General features: G+C 32.1%; 3 protein-coding genes and 4 non-coding genes across 7 annotated transcripts; 2 read left to right on the top strand and 5 right to left on the bottom strand.

Moving 5' to 3' along the window:
• Positions 1–3,562: 3,562 nt before the first annotated feature.
• Positions 3,563–8,375, bottom strand: LOC142626702 (ABC transporter I family member 20). The gene is made up of 7 exons (XM_075800415.1): positions 7,981–8,375; positions 6,378–6,511; positions 5,650–5,769; positions 4,700–4,795; positions 4,404–4,556; positions 4,205–4,282; positions 3,563–4,054 (listed from the first exon to the last, which is right to left on the bottom strand). The coding sequence occupies exons 1-7, from the start codon at positions 8,153–8,155 to the stop codon at positions 3,818–3,820; spliced, it is 993 nt and encodes a 330-aa protein (XP_075656530.1). The 5' UTR covers positions 8,156–8,375; the 3' UTR covers positions 3,563–3,817.
• A 3,438-nt stretch (positions 8,376–11,813) lies between these two features.
• On the bottom strand, positions 11,814–11,887 carry TRNAI-AAU (transfer RNA isoleucine (anticodon AAU)). The gene has a single exon. It is a non-coding gene; the product is annotated as a tRNA-Ile (tRNA).
• An 83-nt stretch (positions 11,888–11,970) lies between these two features.
• Positions 11,971–14,814, top strand: LOC142627510 (uncharacterized). Its single transcript, XM_075801390.1, has 3 exons — positions 11,971–12,177; positions 12,741–12,909; positions 14,248–14,814. The coding sequence occupies exons 1-3, from the start codon at positions 12,118–12,120 to the stop codon at positions 14,442–14,444; spliced, it is 426 nt and encodes a 141-aa protein (XP_075657505.1). The 5' UTR covers positions 11,971–12,117; the 3' UTR covers positions 14,445–14,814.
• A 7,779-nt stretch (positions 14,815–22,593) lies between these two features.
• Positions 22,594–22,669, bottom strand: LOC142630093 (small nucleolar RNA snoR31). The gene has a single exon (XR_012843208.1). It is a non-coding gene; the product is annotated as a small nucleolar RNA snoR31 (small nucleolar RNA).
• Positions 22,670–22,764: 95 nt separating this feature from the next.
• LOC142630123 (small nucleolar RNA R30/Z108) lies at positions 22,765–22,859 on the bottom strand. Its single transcript, XR_012843235.1, has one exon. It is a non-coding gene; the product is annotated as a small nucleolar RNA R30/Z108 (small nucleolar RNA).
• Positions 22,860–22,977: 118 nt separating this feature from the next.
• On the bottom strand, positions 22,978–23,084 carry LOC142630143 (small nucleolar RNA Z107/R87). Its single transcript, XR_012843254.1, has one exon. It is a non-coding gene; the product is annotated as a small nucleolar RNA Z107/R87 (small nucleolar RNA).
• Positions 23,085–24,754: 1,670 nt separating this feature from the next.
• On the top strand, positions 24,755–25,390 carry LOC142628378 (uncharacterized). The gene has a single exon (XM_075802490.1). The coding sequence runs from the start codon at positions 24,755–24,757 to the stop codon at positions 25,388–25,390; it is 636 nt and encodes a 211-aa protein (XP_075658605.1).
• The last annotated feature ends 1,412 nt before the right edge of the window (positions 25,391–26,802 follow it).

Genomic DNA, 26,802 nt, shown 5'->3' with positions numbered 1-26,802 from the left:
CCTGATGCTTTGGTGATCATAAAATCCAAAGTTTTTATGGATGTTAAGGTGCTTTAAGAAGTGCATAAAAGAAGAAAACTGATTTCTATTTGGCATGGAATGTGTTTGGAATATGGGTAGAAATAGTGGGGAAATGGTTGAGAATTATAGGAAAATTAACTTAATTTGAGATAGTCACCCTCCATAGAGAGGGAGAGAGAAGAAATGCACTAAGCAATCAATTGGTTTATTTTTCAATAAATTGAAATGTGATTATAAGTAGGTATTTATAGAACCATAAAATTATTATATTGACCCACATGACCTTATCCTAATATTTCTATAATTACTCGTGTGTATTAATAATTCCAACATATATTAAATGTGATTAACATGCTTAGAATTGTAACTAACTAACCAACTAACTAACTAATTGCAATATTACAACAATTATTATCTATATACTTGTAGGGTTCCTAACAGAATGGAAGAAGGGCTGAGGAGCTTGACTAGTGTTAGAATCATTTTTTTTTTAATATATTTAATATATGCAACTAAATTCCTTTAAAAAGAGGACAATCCAATACACTGGCTGTGTATAGAATCAAATTTACTGATCTTAGTTTGTTATTTTGTGTAACAAATGGGAAATTTGGTAATATTAAAATTTAAGGGAGACTACTAGCGTTTTTATTATTTCTGGTAATGAAATTTTTTAGAAGAATTATAGTCTCACTAGCCTTGGGGAGTGTTATAAAGCCCTCATAGGTGGATGCTCAAGAATCCTATTGTGAGACTAGATTCATATATCTTCTTTCTCAGACTAGGTTCCAACTTCCAACCATTAATCAAAGTTTACCAATCATAGAAGTTGAGTTTTCCAATTCAAACACAGCCTAAATACCTGACCTTATATAGATCTGCACTACTTCCTAAACCAGCCTCAAAATCCATAAAACCTTGGTGATTAAGACCATTAGGTTCTGGACCAAGTTTTTTTTTTTTTTGAGAATGTTCTGGACCAAGTTAGATCCTGAATGAGCTTCAGTTTTGAAGCTTGTTGTCCTACATTATGCTTGCTATCCTCATTTCCTACCAAAGTAATCCTGTTGTAGTTTGCTGATCAAATTTAGTTTTAAAGCAGGTCATGAATGCCTGAAAGTTAAAACTATTGTTTTAAGACCAGAATAGATTGTGTTGTTAGACGTCTGAAATATCAAGCAGTCTAAGTTACTGGCGGTTTCAACTTCAAACCTTCTAGTTGTCTTCCATCAAAACCAAGGATGAATTTTGTGTCTACCTTCAAATTTCTGATTCTTGCCCTGTTTGCGGTTTCTACTATTCAAATATTACTAGGGAGTAGTTGTGTGCCTTTATTCATCTAAGGATAGCAATTGTTAAGAATTCCTTTATTAGTATTTACTTTATTTTATTTTATAGCACATAACATTGAAACAGATAGTAATTAATTTGGCACTTTTGGTTACTTATTCTTCCATTGCACCAATTGAATAATGCTAACTCTATAGTGGAGAAATTCTTTTATTTTACTTTGTACTGTTATCATGGTAGCTAGGTACTAGACTTTCAAAATCTGCAGTGGGAAATGTTTAAACCTTGTTGTTTAGCAACTCGATACTGTGCCCTCCCACCTAGATGGTTTAGTTGCAGGTGCATGCTTTGTAAGTACTGTGGACAGTATTGTTTATTGACCCTAAAAAATAAAATAAAAATAAAAATTGGTCTGTGCACTTGTATGTTTATTTCATTCATATGTTACACACACGCCTACTTGTAAGTGTTTGCATGAGCTTATATTTTTAAGTGAGTGCTTGTGCTTACTAAATGTTGATACATTAGCACTCAACAAAATTGTAAGCTGCATCTACTAGCTACTTACTGATTCAGTTTTTACTAGGCTATTTAAGGAAATGACATTTCCAGTTTGTGGCAGTTATTTCAAACAAGTATCTGAGCATCACATGTTTTACCCTATGAATGGTTAATTCAGTACCCACTAATTGGGGCCATTTTTGTAGGTTTTATTTTAGGTATATCAAGAGCACACATGCCAAGGAAAGGCTGTACGAGGGCTAGATTGGCTTTCCAACAAGATTGCTAACTAGGTTAGGCTCTGTTCGATGTCTAACCTGATAAGCTTCTATACAATTATGGGCTTGTTATTAAATATTGTCTCTATTTCTTGGTTCTTGCAGGCTTGGGAGATCAGTAAATCTTCTGTAACTTTTTGGGATGCAATCTCTGTCGAAGGGGATGCTACTGTTATTTGGTTGTTATGCCTTTTACATTGATACTATCCTGAGAATGTATCTGCTTGTTTAGATCGTTGTCACTATATGATAGAAATTGACATTTGGCCTTTTAGATTCTAAATAATTCATGATTCACAGTTTATAGGATCCCCTTGATTGGCTCACTTTCAATGCATATGGTTGAAATATCTTGTCCCTTCCCTTAATTCCTCTCATGATTATGTGTTGAATGCTATGAGTACTGGAAGATACATTGGTGCTTATCTTTTATAAGTAGCCAATAATTTTGGCTGGAAAGGTAATAGTGGTAGATCATTTTTTTAGTGCTTGATTATGGTGCAGTTGATCTAATTTCTTCTCTTTTCTTCCATTTTGGATCATCTTTCTATGCATAAATAAAAAGCTTTCCATGTTAGTTCAATAAAGTCAATAAATTTTTAAGCTTTGTGCGAGCTACTCTCTCTTCTACTTGAATCATTATTGTACTAAACCTATCAAGATTTTGATGAATGCTCAAGATATTGGCGAGCTAGCCTTAATAGATTAATCTGTAGTTGGTTATGTCTCAAATGGTTAGAGACCTTCATGCAATTTCAGATAAAAATAAGTATTTGCCAAATGTGGGGAGAGTATGCTTTATATGGCACCAACAACGTCTTAATACTCGCACTTGCTTGTAGGACTTTGGCCCCTCAATGGTTCTCAGATGTACCATATCTAATGCATTACCCCAGATGCATTAGCTGTTGGTTGGCCTTGTCCTTGATGATGCAATGTTGAGCAAAGTTTTTGTTGAAGAGGTGAATCATTATATCCTTGTGAAACACTATGCAAGCTTAAATGAAATGGTGCCGAGGGTGAATTACCATTTAGAGCTCCGATAGGATAAATTGCATCACTTTGGTCTCTTATGACTAGAGTTTCATTCCTCTTCATTGTAGCTTGTAGTTGCTACATTAATTTGACAAATATCCAAGGAACGAACACGTGACCATATGACATTGATGATTCACATTGTTCAAAATGTGACATCGATACCATTGATGGCTCACATTGTTCAACTTATCTGAGAAAGTTATCATATGTACTGTTGTAAGTCTATGAATATTTTTGTCTAAATTGAATGGATTGACACCACTGGATCAGAATGATATTTATTATTTAGAAGGTTGATCACCTAATAAGTATCTATCTTGCATATGGTGGATCTTTTTTCTTTATTTATTTATTTATTTATTTATTATTTTTTTTTTTTTTGAGGAACTTCCATATGGTAGATCTTGAGCATAATTTAGTGTTGACTGTTGACAGGATCGAATAATATACCCATAATTTTTATTTTTTTAAAAGGAAGCAAGCCATTTCCATAGCATGCTTCCACAAAAGTAACACAAGAAATTATTACACGACTGTAAATGATAATCTGAATGTCATGTAATAATGGCAACATATTCTGCGGTCATCCCAATTCACAAAGACCTGCCGCAGATTATTCCAACTAATTGTTGTATGATCAAGGCACAGAGCTTGGGGCCTTTCCTTTGTGTTAAATTACTTGAATTCATCTATCTCAGAACTCTATTTGAGCTTAAAACAAAGTTCTCTTCTCCAGCAATGGTGGAATTCAACCGGCCTGCTGCCCAACCATTGTTAAGCGCTCGAGTGGCAGCACGGGCTGGATCACCAGTCACACGACTTCCTTCAATTTGTTTCTCAAATTCTGGAAGTCCACATGCTTTTCTCTCTTTCCTTCTCTTCCTCTCCTCATCTCGTTCTTTCCTCAGCCAACTTTCAACTGTTCTCTGCAGATACAATTCCAGAAGCACAAACAGAAACAAGGGCTCAGGAAAAGCACTACTCTCGCTTGCTCTCTCTCTCTCATAATTTAATATTTGAAAGAAATTCATATTGGATATCTACAAGTAATGTGAAGGTTAAAATAAAAAAATTACCATTAGTGACAGGTTGCTGATTTCCTTGACTTTATCCATAGGCATTGCTAATTGCAACTTCCCATGAGCCACATAAACCTGAAAAATACATAACAGTTTTATCCTTGAGAAGATGTAGAAACTCATCCAAATTTTAGACAAATTTATTTTCATGGGTAAGAGTTTAGACAAGAAGTTCGGAAAAATAAACCAAGCATACTATATGAGATGGCCAGTTCTCTAGGCCATCGAATATATGTGTTGCATAGATGATTGTGGCACCTCGCTCTTCACACTCCTTTCTTAGAAACTTCAGAAGGTCAGCCCTTGCTAGAACATCAAGGTCAACTGTTATCTCATCAAGAAGAAGGACCTAAGAAACAATGGAGCCAAACTATATTACATTTTGGACTATGAGAATGGGGGAAAAAAGGAAAGAAAAGGAAAAAGCTTAAGATACATGATTCTGAAGAATTTACACTTGGTGAGATGGTGAGTGCTTAAAGATGGAAATACCTTGAATGGCTTGAGAAGACCCATACAGATTTGCACTCGTCTTCTCTGACCATCAGATACCTTGTGCATCCTCCATGATAGATTGATATCCAGTACCTACATAACCAAGGAAACCATTTACATAATGACAGTCCCAACAATGGTGCAACTGCACATGGTTTGTGGACTATGCATTTGTCTTCTCTTAGTATTAGCGACCTTGTGCATCCTTCATGACATTGATATCTCAAATAACTATGATTTACAAGCTATTACCAATGCCCAGGACACTGTTCCATTCCCATTCAAAATTTAATTATTCTCCTGTATATTATAAGAAGCCTCAAAATCATACTCTTATAGTTGAATTCTTAGTATAAAGGAAAGAGGAATGTTCAATAATTACTTATGTATATTGAATCAAATGACAATCATGCAATGTAAAATTACTCTCTAAGTTAATCACCTAGGTTGCTTCCAAAAAATGGAATTGACTGAAGCTAATGACTTATACACCCTAGCCAATGACATAGGAAACATTAATGACTATAATCAAAACACAGAAATTGCTTCTGCTCTATCAGTGGAATATGAGAAAGAATCTTGTCCCACCTTCTTAACTATTATTAGGGTGTGATAATGTCGAAATCTTGTGAAACTTGAGGCTTGTATAAAGATAGCTTTCTGAATATTTGGGCAATTAGTCCCTACTTCTGAGTTAGACCTCAACACTTCCTTTTCATAACATCCATTTACATAGACACGACATATGAGCCAATAAGCTCTAGTTCAAATAGCACCTCAACCCCATCCCCTTGTAAGAGCAATGTGGAGGGCTAGGTTGTAGGTTCAAACCCCATAGGGATGTAATTACCAATAAATAAATAGAGACACAACATCTTGCAGGAAAATTAGTTCAAGCTCACATCAATGAAGATTGTATCTCAAGGAAAGAACACACTGGTTCTTACCTTAATTAACTCATCTCTTCTTTGAGGATCAATACCAGCAACTCCATATATCATTTTTTCTGCAGAAACATCCATTTGTATTGCAACCTCAAACCCGGCAAAAGCAACTTCTCGCTTCCACTGCAAGCAAATAATCCCCACACCCCCACCCCAAAAAAAAAGCCTGATTACAACAATCAAAGCCTTCAAATTTTATTAGAACATGTTTTATAACATACACAAGCAACTGCAAAATGAAATTGCTGAGAAAACTTGGGATTAAATGGATTTGTGCTGAAACAAAATTTTGAAAGAAAAAAGAAAAAGGAATATATCTGGTTAACATTCAGAAACTAAGGAAATATTGGGAAAAATGTAATTCAAGGAATTGCAAAATTTTGTGATTTTATAATAGTGTCTGAATTTTTTCTTGCATTTCACGTTAAATTTTGTATGTCATATATTCAAATTTTCCAAAGAAAAGAAAATGGCAAAACATATTGATGATTTGGCCATATTTGATCCCAACTGGATTTATACATTGCCTACATGCCAGCAAAGTTGAAATTTATGCCAAATTTTTTTTATTGAAATTCTCATGTACAATCAAATCAGCTGTAACTTTCTTTGAAAAAAAAAGCATATATTTTACACAGTTGTACAATCAGATCCTTGAAACAAAAGCATATATTTTATTCAGTATAACTCATACAAAATTTTCAAGTCAAAGAACAAAGAAAAGCATGAACCTCGCCACCAAGATAGCTGAGATCACCAGAAGAAGTCAATGCAGTGTCATGAAATGCTGATCTTCCAAGTATGCGGACCATATGGGGTTCAACCATGTGCTTCCCTCCCAATATCTTCAGAATTGTCGTTTTCCCTACAATAACAATAAATTAATACGCACACTAACACACCATGAGAATTTTTGTTCTGAATTGTTTGTTAGATTTGCTAAGAAATTGAAATAAAGGAAAATTAAAAATTAAAAAAAAAAAAAAAAACTTGGAGCTTTACTATGAGCAAAACTTAGATACAATTCCTTAGGTATTGTACCATAGGTTCCCCAGTTGAATTCAATCACATAATTGTGTTGACCAATGCAACATAACCATTATTATATTCATCTTAGAAAAATTAAATTCAATTATTCGTTAATGCAACTGCATGGTTGCTTAATAAAGAAATAGGGATTGTACCTAAATTTTCCCCTTCACTATTTCTTCTTTTTCCCTTTATCAATAACCAAACAGATGCTAAATGAATTCATTCTTTCCATGTTACAAACAATCATTCAACAAACAAACATAACATTGTGGGTTCCATTGACTCCCATCTCAAAAAGCTTATCATAGATTAACTGAACAAAAATTTAACGAGAGCTAATATCATGCAAATTTCCTTCATTTTCTGATCAACCAAACAGCAAATTCAAGAAAATTCCCTGCTAAGAATCAAGCACACCAGAACAATGGTCCCCATCATTTCCATTTTGTTACTGATCTCTGGTCTAAAATTGTTCTTTTCATGAAATTTCTAGTAATCAAGTTCAACCAGAGCAATGGGTTCAACTTGTTAGAATGGTGGGTTTCAATTATCCGCATTTCATAATGAAGAAAAACTATCACAAATTAACTAGAGAAACTATTAAAAAAATCTCTGTTTCCAACTTTTATTTTCATTTACCTTCACTTTTTCAGAAACCAAATTAAGACAATTATTAAGGTGACAAACTTATACAAATTGAAGAAAGTCATTACAATTTAACCACAAAAGCAACACCAAAATCTCCGGTTCCAACTTTCTTTCTTTTTTTTCGTCTTCATTTTCTCAGAAACCAAATGGAGCATTAAACAGAGTAGAGTATCAAAGACAATTCTGAAGGTGAAAAGCACTATAGATAGAACAAAAACATTACAATATAAGTACGTAACAAACAATAAAGTTTCTGGTTCCACTTTGACTCTTTTTTCCCCTCCATTTTCTCAGCAACCAAACAAAGCATTAAAGTAAGCAGAGCATAAAGGAAACTCTGAAGGTGAAAAAGAATACAAATTGAACGAGCCCCATTATAATTTAACCCAAGAAAAACACCATCAAAATCTCTGTTTCTAATTTTATATTTTCCTTTCCTCCATTTTCTCGCTAAGTAAACAGAGCTTCAAAGAAACTCTGAATGTGGAAAAAAAAACAAAATTGAACGAACCCCATTATAATTGAACCCAAAAATCAATACATTAAAATCTCAATTTCCAATTTTGATTTTTCTTTCCCTCCATTTTCTGGGAAACCAACCAAAGAGTAGTATTAACGAAAAAAACAGAGTAGGAAAGAAACAATAGAACAAACCAGCGCCATTGGATCCAACAAGGAGGCAGCGATCTCCAGAGTGAAGAGAGAGAGAGAAATCTTCGATTAAAGGAGTGGAACCCGGCGGAGGATGACCGTCGATTCCGGGGTACGTGAATTTTAGACCGTTGATCTCTATCATTGGCTCTAACTTTTCACTTTGCTTCAAACCCATGTTTCAGAAACAGAGAGGTTCAGAAAGAGAGAGAGGCAGAGGCAGAGTTTTATGGAGGTCAAGTTGGTGAGTTAGGTGAGTCGGCGGTGAGAGAGAGACCGAGTTGTGAGGCGTGGCAGAGTGACAGTCACATGTAAAGAAGAGTAATTAAGAAACCACAAGTGAATTTGTTGGGCTGCTCTCACCAAGTCCAATCCGGAAAAGTCTCTTTGCTATTAAAATGGAAAATAGACCTTTCCTATTTTAGTAAGGCTTTGTATTATTAGATTTAGAAAATACTAATATTTTAATCTTAAAATGAAAATCTTTCTATTTTATTATTTTTTTAAGAATATTTTTTTAAAAAAATACTAAGTATTTTAACACATATGGAGGAAATAATGAATAATGAAAACATTTAAGGTTGAAATTTCATTCCTTGTTGTAAAAAAAAATTTTTTTTTAAAAAAAACCTACAATCATATATTTGTTAATTAGCATGAACATGAGATCCATATCCAAATTGTGGAAGTGAGTCCAAAAAATATATGATCAAAATTAAGCTACAAGACTTGGAATAAGTTAAAGAACAAACTTTGTGATGAAATGAGGTTGGCTAACTTGATTAAACTAATTAAAACACCATTTTTTTTTTTTTTGAAAACAGCAACCCATCACTATTCCGATTAAATTAGGTTTATTATTCACTAAACAATTCTAATAAACTAGATACATTATTTATACAAATTAAATATAATTTGACTTTTAATTTATTAATTAAATATGTAATCATGATAAAATAGGTTATTCTACCAACGGAATGAAACTTGTGTACAATTTTTTTTGTTTTTTTTTTTTTTTGTTACAACAAATGGGTTGTGGGGGGGGGGGGGGGGGGGGTAAAGCTCTTAAATGAATATTTGGACTTTGAGCCTGATTGGCTGGTACCAATTTGTTTTGATCAGAATCTCTAGGCCCACAAGTCAGTCCACACTGTGGAGGTCCAAGAAGTTGTCTGAGGAGGAGTGTCTCCTCGGACAGGCTCGGCAATGACCCTAGGACTTGCTAAATGGGTTAGAGACAGGATTTTGAAAAAACTGATGGGTAAATGGGTTACCCAAACACCCTTTAGAAGTAAGGATGTGTGAGAAATATCTGAGAAAAAAGCTACTACCATCACATTAAAAGCTCTGCATCTACCTCCCTAGCCGCATTAATAGGGAAATGACCTCTGAACAGTAAAATTCAACATTCCTGCTATTATTTGAAGACTTCAAGAAGGTTGTGGATGGGACATGTATCTAAGGGGGAAGATTAATATGACACATGGATGAATCAGTGAAGGAGAATAAGTATATAAGGAAACGAGTGAGGAAAGAGAAGGGGACGGACCCCTTAGCTAAAAAAGAACTAAGAATTGTAAACTTTGGCATAGAAGGAGAATATTTATACAAATTGTTTTCGGCTTACGTCTAAGGTGGTCTTTTTGTCATACATGTTTATCATTTGCACATATTGTGGCACTCTAGCCTATTAATTGAACTTCCGACATCCCGAACTTAGGTTTCAAATCTATACTCTACAAATTTAATTGTATAAGGCTCAGTGGGCCTAAGCCCATCACCTGCTTTTGGGTCCGGGTACAATTGTGCGCTTACAGGTTGCATTGAGAATTTCTCAATCCAATAAGATCATGTTGAGTTAAAAAAATCCTTTAATCCAACTCAACCTGGCACATGTACACCTTTAACTCTTGCTTATTCTCTAATCATTCACATTCTCTTCCTTTTACTTGTTTGTTTGTTTGTTTTTTTTTTAATCACATTCTCTCTCAATCATAGCTATTATTCCCTTCTCTCAGTCAAAAAAACTTCCTCCCATTTTATTATCTTAATTTATATTATTTCATAATAGTTGGCATATGAAAGCTCAATAGTGCAAAACACTATAACTTGTTTAGACTTCCAATTTTAAAATTACGGGTAAATTACTTTTACTCTATTTAACTAATTGTGGAATAAAAGTAAATGAAACGCAAAAAACCGGAACTACACTCTAATGCGTAAACATAAACAATAAACAATAAATGTAAAGCACAAAAAGTAAAGGAAGAGAGATGCAAACATAAGATAACACTGACACGTGTTGTCAAAAAGGAAACCGAAGTAAAACACACTAAAACAGGCTGACAATGCATCTTGCAGGTCATCTCGTGAGTTGGCCTAGTTGTGAGATGAGTCACTAGATGCCTTCTGGCACTTGACTCTTCAGCTTCCAGCACATGTTTCTCACATGACCTTTCGCAAGTTGTCCACTCACGAGCTAGTCGCCAGCAAGTCGCGAACTTCATTGTTTTTCACAAATTTTCATCAAACTTTCACACTCAACCCTTACATTAAATCCCACAATCATACAGGGAAATGATTGACTAAAATAATTAAATTTGACCCGAAATTAATGCCAACAAAATGTAGTTGAAAATCATAACTTTATTGCGTACAATAAAAATAGTGCTAATGGTGAACTCAACGGAATAAGATCCTCTCTATTTCCCTATAAAGATACACTTAAAGTTGGTGTACAATAAAAGTTGTGTATTCTTAATTAAGAAATAGATTCATTTCAAATGAACATAATCATTTCACTATTTTGAAAATGGAAGAACAAATCACCTTAACATTTCATGAAAAAAGTTGGAAGCCATATAACCCCAATCACAACTAGCCACCTTAACAATTTTTGGGGAAAAGTTTTTAAATATAATTTGTAAAGACAATAACTCCCACTCACTCTTTAATCATTCTCATTCTCTTCCTTTTATTTGTTGTTTTTGTTTTTTTTCAATCTCATATTCTTTCTTAATCATCACCATCAATTCCGCTCTCTCATTCAAAACAACTTCCTACTCTCTCTCTCTCTCTCTCTCTCTCTCTCATCCCATCATTTATTTTCCTAATTTATTTTATTTCATAATAGTCGGCGTGTAATAAAAATAATGGCAATGATGAACTCAATGGAATAGAATCCTCTTCCTTTCACCAGAAAGTTACACTCATTCTCTTCCTTTCATTTATTTGTTTGTTTTTGTTTTTGTTTTTAAAAAAATCTTACATTCTTTCTCAATCATCACCATTTCTTCCGCTCTTTGGGTCAAAAAAACTTCCCACACTCTTCTCTTTTTTCCCCTCCTCTCTCACCCCATCATTTATTATCTTAATTTAATTTAATTTAATTCATAATAGTTGGTGCACAATAAAAATAGTGCTAATGGTGAACTCAACGAAATAAGTTCCTCTCAATTTCACTAGAAAGTTACACTCAAAGTTGATATACAATAAAATTGTGTATTCTCATTCAAGAAATAGAGTCATTTCAAATGGAGAGATAATCATTTCCTTGAGTATGGAAGAACTAACCACCTTAACATTTTTGAAAAAATTTGGACGCAATTTGTGAAAAAATAGTTACACTAAAAGTTGTGTATTCTCAATCAAGAAATAGATTCATTTCAAAGGGAGAGAGGACCATTTCCCGACTCTGAGTATAGAAGATCTAATCACCTTAATATTTTTTGAAGAAAAAAGTTGGAGGTAATTTGTGGAAAAATAGTTTTAAAATATAATTTGTAAGGACAGAATTAAAATTGGAAAAATAGTTTTATAATTGGGAAAAAAGTTAATGGCCCATGCAGGTCTCGAACCTGCGACCTTCGCGTTATTAGCACGACGCTCTAACCAGCTGAGCTAATAGGCCGGATATATTTGAACACATCAAATATATTTTCAAAACAATCAATACTCTTTATTGAAACTCTAAAACAGCATTCGAATCGGATCTTCCAATCTCACCCCCACGAAGTTTTTTTTAAGAATAAATGGCAGACCCTGCGAATTAATTCATTTATATGCTTCATCATCAGTCTTTCTTTAACTCATCTTTGATCTATCTCAAAAGTTTATCAGATTCCAAACTTGCCCTTTGGAATGGCAGCTATTTACAGCCTCTACATCATTAACAAATCAGGTGGTTTGATCTTCTACAAGGTAAATATGTATATATTTATATAAATATACTTTTCTGCTTGTTTCCCGAGAAAGTTTCATTTTTTGTTTTTATGATAATTTTTTCTCGAGAAAATTGGAAGTGGGTATGATAGCAAACTGTTTGAATGGAGTGTATAACTATTATATGCTATGTTTGGTGGCCGAGACAATGTGGGAAAGCAAAACAAGACAAATGGAATTTTAGGGATTGAGAAAGATTTGACCTTTTCACTTGTAGGAGTCTTAAATGAAACAGATGCGTATTTTGTATATTTCATGTTTTTCCTCGTAAAAGTTTCGATTTTCCATGGAAACAAGCATAGTGTTAGTGATTTGCATATTGGGTATGTTTAATTTTTCTTTTGAATTATCTTTTAGACATTTTGGATCATGCGTTCCCAGAAAATTTTGAGCTTTGAATGAAATGGGATGCTGGGTCTGTGGTTATAGTGGAGATTTCCTGCAAAAGTGTTATTTTTCATAGGGAAAAGTAGATTTTTTTTTTTTCAATGGAAATAGAGCTTACTTGATGAAATCTCTGTGTGTTTGTGTTTGACAATCAGGATTATGGGTCTGCTGGACGGATGGACACAAATGATAGCTTGAGGGTAGCGAGTTTATGGCACTCAATGCACGCAATCTCTCAGCAGTTATCGCCGGTTGCAGGTTGTTCGGGCATTGAGCTTCTTGAAGCTGATACATTTGATCTCCATTGCTTCCAATCACTTACTGGTATGATTCAATGTTAACTGATCACCCTTGAGCATAGGAAAAATAGTTGATGACTGTTGCGTATAAGAGGCTAAGCATGGTTATTGGTAATCCATATCTTGCTAATCTAATGAGCCTCATCCAATTGTTGATGGGTGCATATCACTCGTACGTTTTAGTTATACAGTTTTTTTTCTCAAGCATTGCAGTTTTAAGATCGTAATCTTCCCTTGGGGCCAAAACTTATCAAATAATCTTGCAAGTGTCAAGATAAGAAAAAATATTTGATAATTGTTCATACAAGAGTTAGAGAGACTTTTTTGCACCTAGATGTTGCATATCTAATAAGCCTCATTGGAATGCAGACTGGTACTTTATTTAGTCATGCTGTTATGTCAAGCATTGCCACTTTTGCGGTTTAATGAACTGAAACACAGTTGTATGGAGAAATTTATGCTGTGACATGCTAAAATCTAATGATTTTAGTTAGCAACATATATATTGCAAGTTGATATTAGATATTTATGACAATAGGGTGGCTCTTTGTTTATTTCTTCCATGGTCTGGAAGAGTGTGCCGGTATGTGACATCAATTTCCTTTTCACTAATGGGATAGTCTCTTATGATGTTGGTGTCTTAAGAGCCACTTTTGAACATAAGATAACTGTTGGGGGATGCTCACTATCTAATTGTTTATGTATTGATTTCCATTGGAGCTTTTGAACTCTCTACCTAAATGATATGTACAAAAGAAGGGGGTGGGGGAGCTTTTATCATAAATAGTTGGATACTGGTAAAAGGTTTTTTTTTTATTTATTTATTTTATTTATTTTTTTCTGGAATTGTTTTTTGTTTTATTTCCATTTTTAACAACTATGAGATGCATGACGTGAGGCTCACTTCCTAACTATTGAATTTTAAATGTGGTCACGCTTTGATTGCCATAGCATTCAAATTCCATAAAACAAATAAATTTTCAATTTTAACAATCTATACCTCAGACATGTATCCACATTATTTGAAAATTAACCTACACTAAAATGTAATCTATTGTAGATGTACCATCTGTTTCAATGTAGGGTTTTTTTTTTGTCAAGAGCCTTGTAGCCCAACTAGCCCCCCTTGGTATGTTTTGCTCTTGCATTTATATTGGCCCCTTCTATCTGGTATTTGACCTTCGTAATATTACCATTAAGTTGAGATTCTCCCTCATGAGTAAAGGAGTATTCTTGGGTTTTACTACACTCTACTATACACTTTGGAAGTGAAATTTAACATGAGTTTATCTTAAATGATGAGCTTGTAATTGATTTTCTTTCTGGAAAAATTAGACTTACAGATGAATTGCATTTTTGGCAGGGACAAAGTTCTTTGTGGTCTGTGAGCCCGGGACACAGCACATGGAAGCTCTCTTGAAAGTCATCTACGAATTGTATACAGATTATGTCTTGAAGAATCCCTTCTATGAGATGGAGATGCCCATACGGTGTGAGCTATTTGATATCAACCTTTCGCTGACAGTACAGAAGGAGCGTGTTGCCTTGTTGGGCCGATGATCTGCGCTGGAACTTGGATCTGATTTGATCTTTTTTGATCTGTTGCCTTCGCGTGTACATTTTCAGAGCAATCTTATCTTCGAATTTGTAGAAGATACTTTATATGTGATTTATGTCACACTCTGATAGTTTTTGAAAACCACTAAACAAGTGAGGTATGAGATATTCAACAATGGAGAGGAATTCTTTGTACTGGAGTATGCAAAAATCATCTTGTTAAAATTTATTAAACTTGTAGACTCTGTATGTGTCATGGCCTTCTCGGTTAGGTTATTGACTGTGCTCTGTTAGTCAAACTCAAACCTTTTCACATTAATGTTTTGCTGAAATGAGTCTAATAAGAGTGAATTTGGATTTTTTAAGCTTCAAATATTACTGCAGGACATACATCCAGCTAAATCTTTGCTCACACCCACTGAATAAACTTCCAATGGCTTAAGTTCATAACAAATATCAATTTCATGAGAACAATGATTTTCGTAATATAATCTATTCATAATTTATTCCCCCATTTATATATTCATGTCACTTGAAGGGTTCACATGTAGTTTCTTGAAAAAAGCTTCACATTGTCAAATCCAAAATCTTCTCTATTTTAGATGACTTCCAAAATCAAGCTCCAACGAACTCTCTTATTCAAAAAATTTGGAGAAGCTACAATCACTCTCTTTGCGTGGAGAGTGCTGTAGCTTCTCCAAATAAATATTTGAAAATATAAAATTAAGGCCACAAGGAAAGAGAAAGGAAAGAGAGGGAAATAAATGTGAAAAAAATAATATTTCAATGAAGATAGAGAAAGAAAAAATAGTCTATTGAAAAATGTATTTGAAAAAATAGATAGGCAAAAAACAAAAATAACTGTTTACCTATATGACTAAGCCGCTAGAGATGTTATGTTACTAATCATTATATGGGTCTGTAATATCAAAGTACCTAAATGCCTCAATGAAAGGCTCCATGACCATGTAACAATCATCCATGCACTCTGTAAGATAATGTTTCAATGCTGGGTCAGTTGTGTTGCCAAAGAGGCCTCCTAACTAAAAGATATGTGTAGGTTGCATTATCTGTACCTTGCCCAAGTGATATCTGAGGCAGACCAAAAATGTCTGTTTCTGGGGCCTTCATATTTTAGTTTAAAACTTTGTTACAATATACATAATCCTCCACCTGACTACATATTTTATTGATTAATTCTTGGGTTCTTGGACCACCCAAAGTAGGGCAGATGAAAAGGGAGATGACTAGTATAGAAAGTATTTGAAGACATCTTGCCTTTTGGTTGGAAGAAGTGAAGAGAGTTTCAGATTAGCATTTATGGGACTGATAATTCAGTGCTGATTAGTTTTAATCGTTTATGATCACATATCCACTATGTGTATGATTCTTATAATAGAATGAAAAATGAAAATTCATATATATATATATATACACACACACACACCAGTGTATCAGTTGCATGGTTGTCAGGTCAATAGTAAGTTCATTCATATAAAAAATGTTTTCCTCAGTATTTTTCAGATTTGCATAGAGAATTTTCGGCAAAATAACATGGCCACTAATAAGGGTAGGGAATAAACAAGAGTAGAAGCCATCTTCTTGTTTGATTTAGATGAGAAGATATGAGGGGGGGTACTTATATTAATTACAAGGACTCTATGCATTAATTGTTGATGGGCTGTAGCATTTATCATGTTAGCTGAAAATGTTTCTTATTCTGGTTATCAATATAAAGATATTAAAAGTTAGCAGAATATTGAGGATAACTGCATCAATGCATGTTAGCAACTTGGCATAATCATGAATGGGTTTGGTATCATATATATTACTGGATCTTCTAAAAGTGTTACTGAATTCTCCGCCTTCTGAAAAAGGAGTTATTGGGTTTAAAGTTTGAAGTTTGAACTACTAGAGGAAAGGCTACTCGTTGTCTAATAGTTGTTGATATTGTTTGATTAAAGAAGATGAAGAAATAGTAACAGCTCCTAAGTATTTTGAAATCTTATATACATAAGAGATATTCTGGTCACTCAGTTTAATGTTTTCTTAATATAACTATTTGAAAAATAAATCCAAAAGCTATTTCCACTCATGAAGATAGATTTTGCATTTCGTCAGTTCAAACATTGATTTGCAACCATATATCCTTCAACTGAAACAGGTTAAACTGGGTATATATGTTAAGGTTTCCAATCTAAAACATATGATTCATGAGGTTCAAGTGAGATTGATTTCTCTGGTACAGTGACACCCTATTTGGTGTTTAATGTTTGTGATTGGAACCCTACCTCCCAATCCTTAACTATCTATATACTACAACAACAACAAAAATTTAGTGCCAAATTTTTTGAGATCGGCAATAGATCTTCAATATAGTAGCCAGAGTCAACTATATGTATTCTTTTCCTATTTATCTATAAAAAAATAAATAAAAAATAAATGTATGTTTCAACAAAGTCAAAGCAATGAATCAAAGCAGATATATAAGAGTGGTTTTTATTACTGCTATTTCTTAATACTCACATTGCCATTACCCACCACTACCAAGAAATGGACAACAAATATGTGATATCACAACTGACTTATTGTTATCCACTATGTTTATCTATTCACTGCTTATCCTAATATATCTAGATTTTAGTTCTTTTTACACGTTATGTGTATATAAGCAAAAAAAAAAAAAAAAGAAGGAGAAAAAGAAAAAGAAAAAGAAGAGTTCTTTATCAGTTAGTTTGTAGCTTACCCAACATGTATTGTACAAAAACATGATAATTTTTTTATTTAGTCAGCTAATTTTCTAAGTTTCTATCCTTTACACATTGTGTTACCTGTGTACTAATCTTTATAGCAAAATTAGATATGCTTCTAGGCCGGATGCGATTATAGTAAAATGTAAAAGATCTCTTTTCATTTATCACATAAACTTAATTATTAATATTACATCTCAAAAGATGCAGAAAAATAAATATTTAATTAATAATAATATTATTAAAAATTAAAATAAATATTATATAGTTAATATTTAAATATAAAAAAGGCTCATATATAGTTGTCCCCTTATGCCCCGAAATATATTAATCGGGCCTTGAGTGGCTTGCTCCAATCAATTAAAATGAGAATGGGTTCACTGGTGAACGAGGTCCAGAGTTGAAATCACTTTCACAACTAGATATTGCTTTAGGAGTTGAGGACTCAAGATCAAGCATTGGCTTGTAGTCCCATTGGTTATTGGCCCTTAGAGCTAATTCCTTGAAAGACTCCACCACTAAACAATAAAATTTTTCACACTCACAAAGTACTTTTATTCCTTTGGACATTCTGAAAAAGTGACTTGAGTATAAGCATGTATTTCAGTTGCATTTCTAGTTGTCAGGTCAATAGTAAGTTCATTTCTAGTTGTCAGGTCAATTTAACCATTTGAAAAATAAATCCAAAAGTTATTTCCACTCATGAAGATAGATTTTGCATTTCGTCAGTTCAAACGTTGATTTGGAAATATATATCCTCATGAAACAGGTTAAACTTGGTATGTTAAGGTTTCCTATCTAAAACATATGATTCATGAGGTTCAAGTGAGAGTTCTCTGGAGTGACACCCTATTTGGTGCTTTATTTCGAACCCCACCTCCCCAATCCCCGAATATCTATATTACAACAACAACAAAAACTTAGTTGCAAATTTTTTAGAGTTGGCTATAAATTCTCAACAGATTAGTTAGAGTCTACCGTATATATTCTTGTCCTATCTATCTATTGAGAAAAAAAAAAAAAAAATTTATGTTTCAACGAAGTCAAAGCAATGAATTGAAGCAGATAATTAGACTGGTTTTTATTACTGCTATTTCTTAATACTCACATTGCCATTACCCATCACTACTAAGAAATGGATTACACTTATCACTTATGTGATATCAAACAACTAGCAAAGACAAAATCATGTCCTATTAATCATTTGAGTAATATATTTGTTTACACCGTTTGCAGCATCTAAGGTTAAGAATATAGGGTGGGAAATTTTATTGATTAAAATTGAGTTAATGCTATTACAGGTGTTAGCTAGAACCCATGCCTTGGCCAATTGAGTAATTTTCTTGTACTTCTTTTGTTGTGACCACTGATAAGCCATTTCAATCTTGCGTTGAATATCCTTGTATTCTGTCACACACCTGTCGAGAGATCTTTTTAGAGAAGGATTGGTGTGATTCTTGCTAAACTCTATGAAAGTCTGCAGAGTTGCTTGAGCTCGGTTTTTTGTTAGCTCAATAGATATTAGTGAGAGTTTAGGTAAGTCTGCTGAACGAGTACGCGGATCACTCTCTAAAAGTCTCAAACAAAAATCTCTGTCTTCAACTTTGGAGCAAACTTTTCCCAAGATTTCATAAGAAATTGTAAAGAAGGATGTATGATAAGGGCAGCCACTGACAGAAATAGGGCAAAGACTGTGAAAGTGTAGGAACCCATGTTGGCTCTTCACAGAGGTTGTTCTTTAGGTAATAAAAGCTAAGGAAATAGTAGTGACTATTGATTAGGACTAGTAAACTTATAGGATTAGTGAGATGTTAAGAAGTTACCCTTTGGACATGGACGATAGGTAGGAATATGCATTTTTTTTTTTTAAGAATACTAAGTATTTTTAACATGTACACAGGTAAAATGTTTTAAAGAAACTGATAGTGGTATATATCCAAAAGGCTTACATAGGTTTTAAATCTCTTGGAATAAGCATCTTAATTAATTGTTAAATATATTTTTTAATTTATACTTTTAAATATTATTAAGCATTGATTTTTTATTTAATGTTAAACATGGAGTATTAATTTAAGAGTAATTATGGATAATAAATTCAATTCATGGCTAATAAATGATATTTAAAAATCAGAATACAAACAAAGAATAAGATCTAAAAGAGTGAATAAAATATGGAAAAAGTTAAAAAATGTCCTAAGGGCATTGGTTTAAAAACTTCTTTATGGGGGGAAAAAAATTAACTTTTTTAACAGTTTTTATATTTCTTATGAAAATGGTATCAAAATTTTCTTAAAGTGACACTCATTAACATAACCCATAATGATTTTATGACAAATAAGTGGTAGACCTATACAATGCGAGAGAATATATAATCATTTTGAGATGTGTTATAATCAATAATGTATAATTTATTTTCTAAATTTATTGTAGATAATTTGTTTTCCCTAAAAATTAAACAATTTCTAAATATAGTTATTGTGCTTTTTTAAAGACCAAATTGGACGAAAATGGACCAATGTGGACTGAATGTTGAACCAAAATTAGTGGACATAACTCAAAATAATTATAATAATATAGTGATGTAAAACCATAATCTATGATAAATAATGTATTCCAATGTGAGGGAAGTGGTTTGCTGTTAAAGTAATATTCATATGATTTGTTATTACATTAATATTTTAAACTAAATTGTTATACATGCTAATGTGATTCTATGTGCTTGTTGAATCGGTACCATGTAGAGAATGTTGATACACCACAAAAAAGCATATTAGGAAAATCACTTGCATGTAATATTTTATACAAATAAATATAAAGGAAAAAAAACCCCTTTGCTAAGAGCTTTATTATATCTATCTCTTGAAGTAAATTTAAAATGACATATAGTTCTCTAAGTAGGAGCTGAACTAGACCCTTTAACTTGGCCTTGAATACTACATTAGGATATGAATATGAATACAATGGTGGAATGTGATATTTTTTTGGGATAAACTAAAAATAAATAAATGGTTTCGTCGCCCAAGATGTTTGTATTATGTGTATTTTTTATTATAAGTTACATTTAGGTTCAAGACCGTTTAAAATCATGGTTTTGAAAAGTGATGGACATATCATGATTCATGATTGATAAATTATAATTAGTTTTAAAAATGGGTAAAGACATAATACATTATTGATTATTGTATACATTAAATATGACTACTAGGATGTTAAAAAGTTAATGTATAGGACCTTATGTAACCACCGTGAACCATTGACACCAGGGGCGGAGCTATTGAAACTTGCAAGTCATGCCCCTTCCCCCCCCAAAATTTTAAAAAACTATTTTATATTATGAGTAAGTATAAAGAACTTTAAATATTTACCTACAAAAATAAAAGTTGGCCCCCCAAATGTTTGAGTTAGTCCAATGATGCTCTTAAAAACCAATAGAATTTGTCAATTGGTCTAATAGTTATAAAGACAAGGTAGTTTTTGTTTGTCTAATTTTTTGTTTTTTTTGGTACATGTTTAATATCAAACTAGACAGCTTGTGCATACTCGTTATATTTTAAAAGATGATAAATTCTCCTAAAAAATTATCTTGCAAATATACATATGAGAAAGTTGATAATTTTATATACAATATATTTATAAATTACGACCTACTCTAGTATCAAAAATATTAATGTCTATATTTGTGTATGTGCATTTATGCATGTGTGTGATAGTTTATCTTGATTTGAGACTAATATATTAGTATCAAAATTGGGCCCTCCCAAACATAAAATTCTAGCTCCGCCCTTGATTTACACTATGGTTACTCTACAATTGTAAGTGCTTGTGGAGTGTGAGGGTAAAAGCCGGAGCTCAAGTCTCCAAGAAGGAGCTTGATGTTAAGAAGTTACTAAATAAGAGCTTATGCACGTCAAAATTGCATCTTATAGGACTAATAAGCTGTTAAGAAGTTATTATATAAGAGTTTATGCTGACTACGATTAATTTTATAGGTTCTGAAATTCAAGATGTACTTCCAAAGACTTGACTTGAATCTTATTGGACTAGTGAGCTGATAAGAAGTTACTACATATATAAGAGCTTATGCACATAAAAATTGCATCTTATGGGACTAATAAGATGTTAAGAAGTTACTATATAAGAGCTTACGCTGACTAAGATTTTATCTTATAGGTTCTGAAATTCAAGATGCACTTCCAAAGATTTGACTTCTCAGAAAATGAAAATAAGTCCTAGAATCCAAGTATAATAAGGTGGCCCTGGTTTTATAATACAGGTGCACCTGTTGATGTAATTCATCGCTTTCGATTACAGTATTCTTCAGTTTTCTCCTCTCCCACCACCTTTGTTTTTACATCCTTTCCAGCCATGCTTGTCTTGGAACCAAATATTTCATATCCATATATACCTTACAGCCTAATTTAATTTAGACTCATGGACTGTTGAGCAACCAACTTAATTTGTTATAGACTACATAAGATTAAGGTTATATCCAACAGTGACCTATGTACAGTTAGTCTTGAAAAATTATTTTTCTACCACAGATTCTAAGCATGCCCCTCGAAGAGAGCATATTACTTTTCCAAAGAGAGCATATTACTTTAATAAATAGTACTATTAACAAAAATTAATATTTTCTTGAACGTATCTCTACTCACAATATTTACAAATTTGAAAATTAAAAATAAAAATAAAAAAAACCGCGTGAAGCACGAGTTAATATCTAATATATATCTTGTAAAGTTGTGATTGTTAATAATGGATTAATATGGCTTAGGGTAGTGTTATCGGTTCATTGCGTTCATTTACTCTTATTCTGCGCTTAGTTCAAGTTAGAGTAAAAGCAATCTAACTAGCCGTAATTTTTATTTGAGGGTGTGAACAAACTCTTGTGTTTTAGCACAAATCCAAGCTTTCATATCTAAAAGCTGAAACGTAGAATTTATTATTACTACTCTACCCTTAAGTCATATTAGCGGTTATATCATAATTTTCTTTCCACCATTTCTTAAAAAAATATGTATATAAATATTAATGTATACTTTAATGCATTATGCCTTTACTCATTCTCAAAATTAATTATAACTTATCAATCATGATATGACTATCACTTTTCTAATTAGTAAAGCAAGTAATTTTAAAATTTCCTCCATACAGTGGTTTGAATAATTTTAGAATTTGCTCTGTTCTAGGTAGTAAAACAAATAATGCTATAATATAAATGAGAGAAAATTCATGAGTACAGACCTGATCTAGTAAGAAAATCTCTGCGACATTCTTAATAGTTATTGTAGGTCATGATCTTTTTCTGCTGGATGATTGTTTTTATATCGAGCTTTTTTGTTGATCTATTTTGTCAAGCTTTACTAGGCTCATATTTACAAGGTGAGGACTCAAGATCATTAATAGATTCATAAGCAAGTTGTTAAACATCACTTAGATTATGTGTTGGATTAATTTATTTCTCTTCATCCCAATCTATAAAAGAGAATTAAATAAACAAATAAAACAATTAACTAAATAATCAAAACTAAAAAAAAAAAAAAACAGCTAACTCGGAGGAAATAATAGATGGATTACTCAGTGTTGGCTTTAAAGTCATAGGTTCGATTCTGCCAGCAGCAAACTTACAATTCAGAAGAGAGAGTTAAGAATCCTCATTGTAACCATCAAATTTTCCCACAAACAAATACAACTTTTAAGGGGGGGAAAAAATCCAACACACCTAATGCCCTGTTTGGATTGAAAGAAAAATGTAGAAAAACTTTCTGAGAAAAAAAGAGACAAGAGATCACTCAGGTCAGCGGGGTTGTTAACACTCAAAGTTCTCTAGAGTGTAGATGAGCTTGCTTTCTGGTCTGTTGAGCTTGAATTTATTGTGGACATCACTGTGATCTTTCAACTCAAAAACCAAAAACAATAACACACAAAAACAGAGAGACTTATGAGCATACAAGTACAAAAGAAAGATAAGAGAGCATTTTTTGGATTCTATTTAAGTTAAATTACAAATTATATTCTCTAATTTTGTCTAAAATGTAATCTAGTCATATAACTTTGGATTTATTCCATTACTATCCGTCAAAATTGCCTTGGTCTCTAAAAATAAGCATTGTAATTTTGATTTATCATCGATTTTTGATATAGCAAATCATAAAAAAAAAAATGTATAATTGATTAAAAAATCAAATAAAAGAAACAACCCCTCACACAACGTCATTTCCTGACATCTTCCAATTTCTTGTAATAAATATGTTAAATTATTTTTTCTATCTTTGAAAAATAGAAATTCATATCATATTTAAGTTTTTTTTTTTATATAAATTATTTTTCTTATGTATTGTTATTCATTTTGTTTTTTTTTTTTTTTAATTGTTCCATTTTGAGGATATTTAAGCTGGTATTTGTCATTTGATTTGCTGTTTTGAGAACTTTTGTTGTGTGTGTGTTTGTTTGTTTGGTTACCAAGAAATTGACATGAAAGTTAAAAGATACAAGGATAATAAAAAATAAAACACAAATGCCACATAAGTTTTTGATGTGAATTTTTCTAAAACTAGTTAAATATTTTCATAATTGTGATTAAGTGACATGAAAGCAATTTTTTAGCAATATCAACATTTTTGGTGAGTTAGATGATGACAAGGAGCACACTGAAGTGGGTACATAAGGCGTATGGATTAAATTGGCATAGAAGTTTTTCTAATGACCAATAGCAAACTATCCCTAAAAGTAAAGAACTAAAAGGCAAAATACTAATGATTTATCCTATTTCTATTGACATGAAACAAAATATTGTATGTATGTTTGATAAAATAAGTTATTATTCTAATTTTACAAAATTAATGAATAATTTATAATTAGAAAGGTTGTGTATGCAAAGCATTAATCTACCAGTACAAATCAATAATAATAAATCATTAATTTTATAGCACGAGAAATATTTTTAAATCAAATGTTGAGACATGCGATATTCTATCATTACTAATGAATAGTTAAGAGATACATTGTATATAAATAAAAAACCTGTATCCTCTATATGTGATCAGAAAGGGGGGAAATTGGCTATAGTATGGAGAGAAATTGCACTTGTCCCAAGAAGCATGAGCTCAAGCTAGATAACAATCCAAACAAAAAATGCTACATATGCAACGGATGCAAGGAATATGACAGCAATGGAATGAGATATAGATGTGAAGATTGCGACTATGATCTTCACAAAGATTGCATGTTTAGCAATAATCTAATATCATTGCAATAATCTAATATCAATTATTTCATAATCTATCGCAATGAGAAAATGAAGTAACTATCTATTACAATGAAGATATTATTGCAATAATTTAATCCAACTTATTTTGGTAAATTATTTGCAATATATTGCAATAAAATTTATGAAGTAATAGCCTATATAGATATTTGAAATAGTAAATTGTTTATTGCAATAATATATATCATTGTATCAAAGTTGTCATCAAAATATTTGGAGCTTATTGCAACAAAAGTTTTTGTTGCACAAACTTATTACCTCAAATTTTATTGTAACACCTCATATCAACTGTTGCAATGACTCTAATGTTATTGCAACGATTTTCTTCTTGTCCCAAGAAGCATGAGCTCAAGCTAGATAACAATCCAAACAAAAAATGCTACATATGCAACGAATGCAAGGAATATGGCAGCAATGGAATGAGATACAGATGTGAAGATTGTGACTATGATCTTCACAAAGATTGCATGTTTAGCAAGCCCACCACAACCCACAAGATCTTCAAAGACTTCGTTTTCAAATTCTACGAGCAACCACCCCCTTCAAAACTCTACGGCAAAAGAACCAAGAGGTATTGTAATGCTTGTGGGAAACATCTCAAAGGTTTCATCTACCATTGCCCTGAAAAGGACTTGGATTTGCACCCTTGTTGTCTCAACCTCATGAAAGAATTCCAAATTGATCATGTGAAATTTCACCTTCATGGGACTAAGTCAAAGTGCATATATTGCAATCAAATTGACTTGTCGGGAATTGAGGTGTGGTCGTACATGTCCGAGTGTGGTGAGTATAATGTTCATGTTTCTTGCATAAGGGAACTGATAGTTGAGGAATTGGAGAATGGAACAACTGATATTTTGGCTTTGAAGAATTTGGGGTTGCCTATTCAACATCGATTGAAAAGAAACGGTGGGATGGGTAAATGTGCTTGAAAATACTCAAAATGTTTCTCAAGACAATTATCAGTATTCTTCTTGGTGATCCAATTACTTTTGTCAGTCTTCTTGCTGATTTGGCTAACAATTAAATAGATAATGGTGGTATTGTATTTATATTTTATCAATTGTCATATGGGCATGTATTTCTAGATTAAGGTTATATTCGGTGTAATTCTAAGTAATATTATACAATCTAATAACTTTTTACTATATTCATATTTTGAGAATTTAACTGTTAGATTACAATGTCTTCTTTTATTCTCAATGTTTGCATAATTTTAATATGATCAAAAATTAATATTATAAAATGAATAGAATAAAGTCATACAAAATTTATGTGCATCAATTTTGTATAGTCAATGATGTACATCCCCACGTATTAGTCCAACGGATTGAAATTAGCTTGATATGAATCTTATCAAACAAAGCCACATGACCCTAAAAAGTCATACAAAAACAGGCAATTAATGTGATGCATCATGCAAATAATGTGAATTTCATGAGATACATGAAATTCACATCACTAGTCTACTTTAAGAAAGAGTGATTTTAGTACAGAAATTTCATAAAACCTCATACACACATCGACATGCATGGGAATAGTGTTCCATTGTAGAGTCTTAAGCCATTATTCAATATACAATTTCTAACCATAAACAGAATAAATTAAAAAGAATAATCAATCTATGTGGTCATTTGAACAAGATTTTTCCCCCTACAAAATTAGGAATAAAAATAAAATAAGCAAAGACTAATACATATGAATGCAGTATTTCCCTATTTATTTTCTACTTAATAATCCCAATAATACTAATGATTCAGATTTGGCCTAACTATTTACAATAGATATGTCAACAGGATAGCTCACGTTATTAATAAATGGACTTTAAATGTATGATGTAGTGGTTATCTTAGTTCAAATCATTTCCTCTTTTTTTGTGTTTTGAACTTTATGTAATCAATCTAAATTTCGCTTTGGTATAACTATTTACAATAGATATGTCAACAAGATAGCTCATGTCAATAATTTGATATTAATTCTTTTACCATCTATTGTAATACTTTGATATTAATTCTTTTAGTTATCATTACAATAATTTGATATTAATTCTTTTACCATCTATCGTAATGACAAATACGAAATTGCAACCAATATATCATTGCAATAATCTGATATCAATTATTTCATAATCTATCGCAATAACAAAATGAAGTAATTATCTATTACAATGAAGATATTATTGCAATAATTTAATCCAACTTATTTTGGTAAATTATTTGCAATATATTGTAATAAATTTATGAAGTAATAGCCTATATATATATTTGAAACAGTAAATTGTTTATTGCAACAGTATATATATATATATATATATATATATATATATATATATATCATTGCATCA

This window comes from Castanea sativa, chromosome 3 (assembly GCF_040712315.1).
Source record: "Castanea sativa cultivar Marrone di Chiusa Pesio chromosome 3, ASM4071231v1".
NCBI lineage: Eukaryota > Viridiplantae > Streptophyta > Magnoliopsida > Fagales > Fagaceae > Castanea > Castanea sativa.
The sequence above is the reverse complement of the archived record's forward strand: the minus strand, read 5'-3'. Positions and strand labels throughout refer to the sequence as shown.